A 6000-nucleotide genomic window follows, 5' to 3' on the forward strand; every position below is an offset into this window, starting at 1 on the left:
CCTTGGTGGTACTGCAGAGAAAACAGTAGTCTGCTTATCTTGTAGAGAAGACAGCTACTTCATTCTACACAGAAGTATACTGCTGGTTTCCTTGTGTTGGCCATCACAGTTAAGCTGGCAGTTAAGTGAGTGGTAGATATTTACAGATGAAGAATTTGGGACCGAGTTTCACTTGTCTTTTATCCACTGGTAATTGACAGGTGAGATTTAAAACTAAATGACTGTGGCTCTAAACCAGCATTCTTAACCTTACAATGCCATATCGGCTCCCAGATAACTAGTTCCTTTTCTGTCACACTGACCATGGAGTATAGTGGTTACCTGCTGACAGTCTGCCTTTACCAGAGCATGGAGAATGTAACTGTAATTTGAAGCAGTCACTTTAAAGAATATCTATAGGTGAACTCCCAGTGTAGTTCCTGATTCAGACAAAACCTAGAAGCTTCCTGTTGACAGTAACACTCTCTACCTTCATAATGCCTTTCTGAAGGAGCCCAGGGGATGGGTGCCATGTCAAACACTTTGTTTTTTTGTTTGATCGGTTTTTCTGTTTTGTTTTGTTTTTTGTTTTTTTGTTTTTTCAAGACAGGGTTTCTCTGTATAGCCCTGGCTGTCCTGGAACTCACTTTGTAGACCAGGCTGGCCTCGAACTCAGAAATCCACCCGCCTCTGCCTCCCAAGTGCTGGGATTAAAGGCATGCGCCACCATGCCGGCTCCATATCAAACACTTTGAAGTGTGTCTGTCAGTAGCTTGCCTTCTTTTCTCTTTGTTGGAGAGAGATGACACGGATGCTGTAAATAACTGACCCAGTTTGGATGCAGCATTCAGTGACCTCTGGACTGTTAGGCATGTATTTTATGAGATGTGGCTAAGGGCACATGGCTTCCCTTCCTCAAGAGCCAAGGAGGTTCCCTGCTCTTTCTTGATGGCTACTTGTTTGTGTAGTAAACAAGTTTTTGGTTTGGGAGCTGTTGTAGTTGTTTTTGTTGTTATTGGTGGTGGTGGTGGTGATGATGTTGATATTTTCAGAGTCAGGGTCTGCTCGAATTAAAAGTATGTGCCATTACACCTGGTCTGAGCAAACCTATTTGAAAGCCACATCTTGTGTTTGGTGCTGGATGAGGTTTCAGATCTGACACAAACAGGAAGTACTCTCTCTGCTGCATAGAGTATCAGTTGGAAAGTCAGTGGGGCCTGCACTAGAGAAATAATGGAACCGATAATTTTGGTGCTAGCCAGATATGGTGCCTCAGGCCTGCAGTCAGCATTTCAGAGGTTAAGACAAGGACCACAGTCAAGGGTAGTTTGGACTGATAGACCCCAGCCCGCAAGATGACCCAGCAGAGAGAGGTGCTTGCTACCAAGCCTGATGATCTGAATTTGATTCCCAGTCCCCACATGGTAGAATGGGAGAGCTGACTCCCAGAAGTTGTTCTCTGACCTGCAGGTACAGGTGCACGTCATCATGTAGTTCCTGTAGTGTGTGAATGAATGTACACGTGTTAAAAGAAATGAATAAATATATAATGAAGTTTTTAAAAGTACAGTAATGAAAAGAAATTGAAGAACTCATGCCATGATGACACCAGTGTTGTTAAGACAGATTCATGATCTTAAAGCGTGGGTCTAGCACTTCTCCCTTCTGGTGACATATGAGAAGACCAAAGTGATTTGTCCAGGTTCACACAATGACAGGTGGCTTTTTTTAAAAGGTAGAACTTAAGGAGGACTTTGTAGCTTCTTAGAGCAAGGTTAGAGAAGAATCAAAAGTAACTAGACCAGCAGAGAAGGGTTATGTTGGTGGGACCAGAAGGTGTTTGGATGCCAGGCTTAGCATTGGGATTTTATCATATAGGCAGTGGGAGAATAGAAGCAGAAAGGCCAGAAATAGAAAGCAGGAAAATTTGACTAGCTAGACATGTACAGCAGAACATTTTATTTCTTTAAGTGAGAGTTGTTTGGGAGTCTCTAGGGTAGAGTTGGAAGAGATGCTAAGAGGCACCCTAGGTAACTGCTGTACTTCCCTCCCTGTCTCTGCAGATATCCCACTGTTGAAAGAAGCATGAGGACTGCCGCCGGCCTCTGTCCTCTCTGCCCGTCCTCTCTCTTCCTGTGGGTTTGAGTACCATGTCCTCTCTAGCTGCCCCACCTGGACGCCTGAACTGCCACCTGTGTATCTCTGTGTACCTGAGAGCCTGCAGGCTATCTTGCTGGATACTCAAGAAAGATTCTCACCGTCTGCCCACTGGACAGCTGGAGGACCTGGCCCTTTGCCTGGCCCAGCCTTCCCATCTGTCAGGGATATGTCTGAATGTGCTGGATTGAACCTTCCCTTCCCTCAGCCTCTGGGTCCCTTCCAGCCAGCTCTTGGTGGCAGCCCCACAGCCATGAGGGCCTGAGCATTGCTGTGTTTACTTGTGCCTTCCCCACCCTGTCCAGGTTCCCTGTTGTGCAGGTGGGTTGCTATCCACAGGCCTTAGTGGCTACTGCCACCTGTACCCGGGGGCCAGGCCTGAGGCTGCAGAAACAGATTGAAGAGTAGTAAGGCACTCAAAGCAGGAATAGCTCATGCTGGGTCCAGAATGTGGGTCCTTGAGCTTGCCCTGTGTGTTGACACTGATGGCATCTTCCTTAACTGAGGACAGAGGTTTGGGAAGTCATGCCAAAGCCGCCCAGCACTCAGCTGACCAGCTCTGGTGCAGGTTCCTGGCTCTTTTGAGAGTTTCTAAGAAGCACCCAGAAAACCTGTGGGAAGGAGGAAAGGTGTCAGATAATGATTGTCTTCCTAATACTCAAGTTCTCACTTCCTGCTTCCAGCACTGGCTGCCTTGGCCTTGGTTTCTGTTCCTGGATAAGGGGAAGTTGCATGCTGTTTCCTGGACTTCCGTCCTAGGTAGCTCTGGCTTCCTTGCAGCCCACAGAATCCTGAGATTTGCTGAGAAGCCAACAAAAGCTCATCTGGTTTTTGGCAGTCTGGGCTAGTTGCCCCTTTTTAGGTTTGTGGTGATGGAGGGGAGGCTGAGAGGTACAGACCAAGTCCCCGGTGGCTGCAGGCAGCTCCAGCCAGATCCTGAGGATCCTCCTCACCACGGTCATGTGCCTTAGTAACTGTGCCCAGGAAGTGGCCTGCTGTGCCGCTGCTCCCACTCTGCTCTCTCCTCCCTGCCTTTCCACACATCACTGTTGACAAGCCACTCTTTATCTTCCCTGCCAGCTGATAGAGATGGCCCAGAAACCTGAGATATAGGTCCTGGGAGTGGGAAAATACTGGCCTTGAAGAAACGCTCCAGCCATTTTGCTCGCGCCTCCTATGGTCCTGTACTGAATGCTGACAAGTCTGGGTAACTGAGTAACCCTGGGTAACCCTGGTGGGCCAGGCTTCTACCATCTTGAGAAGACAGATGTGGCATCAAAGAATGTGTGGGTTTTTTTTTTTTCTTCTCATCCTCCTTCCTTTCTTCCTCCTCCTCTTCCTCTTCTTCCTCCTCCTCTTCCTCTTCCTCAAGCCTCGGGGCTGGGAAACCTCAAGCCTCAAGCCTTGGGGCTCTTTAGAACCAGTCCTGGACTGAACCTGTGATGAGCCTCTCTGAGGTGGTAAAATAATAAAAGCCTAGTATATTTATAGTTCCTGACACAACAGGGTTAGCTCCAGGCTTCTGTGGCCTCAAAAATAGGGGAATAACTTCTCCTAGCCAACTGCCTACTGCCTCCATTCACAATGCACTTTAGTCCCTATCATGCCTGGCTTCCTGCCACCCTCATTTCCTCTCAGGGTAAGGGCAGTGCCTGCTGTCCCTGCTGGCCACTCCCACACTAACCCAGGAGGCCAGTCCAGTGTGCCCAGTGTCCAGACAAGTATGGTTGGCTGAGGAATGAGCCAGAGAAGGTGCTTAGACTAGACGACTGGAACACCCCTAGCAGTTGCTGCCATAGGCTTACCTGGGGGTGGGTTCCAAGGCCCCAAGCCACCTCACCATGGCACTTCTTCAGCTTCAATGGTGTCCACCCTCCTCAAGGGAGAACTGGGCAAGGAATAGGAGTCTTCTGAATGGGCCTGCCTCTTTTGCTTACTGCTCTTCTAAAATCTTGAGTTCTGTTTTAGGAGTTCTGTGTCTTTACCCTGGCCTTTTGCTCCTTACAGATTGCACTTCTTTTCTTAGGCTTCTTATTTAGCCTTGTAGGTGACTGGCTTTGGCCTTGGCTAAAAGAACCTTCTGGTGCCTCGTTTTCTCTCAGCATTCTTTAGCCTGCTCTGGGGAATCACAGGCCCAGGCTTGCCTAACTGAAGGATAAAGGGCCATCCATGTTTCCCATCCTCTTGTCACTGGCTTTTAGGTCTGTTCTTGAGGTCTCCCACCTGTTGCTGGCATCTGTGGCTTCTTCCTACATTGTTTTCTTTCTTCTACAGCAATTTCTTAACCATTAGCCAGCCATGTGCTATGGTTTCTAGGGCATCTGGACTTTGTCCATTACAGACGGACTGGGGACTTAATTGCCTTGAAGTGGAGCCTGCTAGAAACAGGGTCAGTGGCAGGTGGCAGGCTGTTGGGCAGGAAGAAGCTTCGAGCAAGTGGGAAGAAACTGAGCAGCCTCCTTTCCTGGGCTCACCTCCAGGGGTATCCTGAGGCTTGTCCAAAAGAGGCAGGCAGCACCAAAGGACTTTACAGAGGGCTTTTTGGTTGGGAGATGTTCTTGCTTTTTCATACTTACACTGATTCAATGCAGGTTTTATATCCTGGTGACTTGCTATCACGTGCTATCAGTTTTCAAGGGCCAGAATGGTGAAATAAATAAATAGAAAATTCCGTCCTTCCATGCCTTAGTTTAACAGGTAGGCTCTACCTGCCCAGTTCTGTGTTTGTGTGAAAACTGTGTGAGAACTGTGAAATGGGCAGAGTCCTGACCACTTTGTGGGTTCATTTGGTTTTATAAGGCATTTCAATGTACATTCTTCAAGCACTCCATTTGCAAAGAAAACTTAAAGTCATACCGGCTTCCCCATTCATCCTGCCCTCCTCCCTGCACCCCCAGCTTTATAGTTCTGTAAAGAAGCCAGGCTACAGGACAGACAAAGGTATATTTTTCCTGCTTTGAGAGTGGCCAAGTGGGGATAGACGGCAGTTGGCCTTTTTCCTCCCAGTCCTATTGGAGCTCTTGAGTCACTTGGCTTCCTGCATAACAGTTCCCCTCTGTTCTGAGGAACATTCTAGCATAGAAAATGGAATATGCTGCAAACATTTCCAGATCCTTTCTCCCTTCCCCCAAAGAACAAAGAGGCAAGAAGGGACACACAGCATGCCTACCACACGGCTTAATTCCAGGTATGCTTGCGCCTGACAGTACAGCTAGAGCCTCCTCTGTGGGGCCTGTTGGGTCTTCTGCAGCCTTAGAGAATATTTTACTTGGCATTTTACTAGGCAGTTGAAAACCTAGTAGAGTTTGAACAAAGCGCACCCCACCCCACCCCACCCTGCCTTCTCCCAGCAGCAGAGCTCACCGTGGGGGATGCAGAGTAGAGCACTTGGATTGCCAAGTAGGGAGAGGAAGTAGTTGAGGGTTGCATGGCTGTATCCACACTGGCCTGGCTTCTTAAGGCTGTGCACCACTATGGGATCCTTTGCAGAATGGTACTCATATAATGGTTTAAAACAACACATGCTTAATTGACTGTGCAGGATGTCAATCAATCTGGGTTTGCTTTATTTTATTTTATATATATATTTTTTGGTATCCTGTACATTGCAGTGGGTATGAAGATAGTATTTTAATATTTGTACAAAGTTTAATTTAATTTTAATTGTTCTATGTATATAACTGCATTTCTAAATAATAATAAAAATTCTTATGAAGGCAGATGTGAGATGTAGTCCTTCCCAAAAATAGTGTTTCAGAGCTCTAGATGATTGAAGAGGGTAGGTGTGGGGGTTAAGGCTGTATGTACTTACTAGCTTGGCATGTGCGAGGCCTCTCCCTCTCCCTCTCCCTCTCCCTCTCCCTC

At 47.5% G+C, this 6000-nt stretch overlaps 1 protein-coding gene across 2 annotated transcripts in view; it reads left to right on the forward strand.

The window, feature by feature from the left end:
• Nucleotides 1-5855, forward strand: part of Susd6 (sushi domain containing 6) — a 97327-nt gene extending 91472 nt beyond the window's left edge. For both annotated transcript variants that reach the window (XM_021202057.1, XM_021202058.1), the window contains one exon: nucleotides 2043-5855. In XM_021202057.1, the coding sequence (XP_021057716.1) occupies nucleotides 2043-2068 (26 nt within the window). In that variant the 3' untranslated portion in view covers nucleotides 2069-5855. The remainder of the gene's footprint in view (nucleotides 1-2042) is intronic.
• Nucleotides 5856-6000: the final 145 nt, after the last annotated feature.

The sequence above is a fragment of the Mus pahari genome, chromosome 7 (genome assembly GCF_900095145.1).
Source record: "Mus pahari chromosome 7, PAHARI_EIJ_v1.1, whole genome shotgun sequence".
Taxonomy (NCBI): domain Eukaryota; kingdom Metazoa; phylum Chordata; class Mammalia; order Rodentia; family Muridae; genus Mus; species Mus pahari.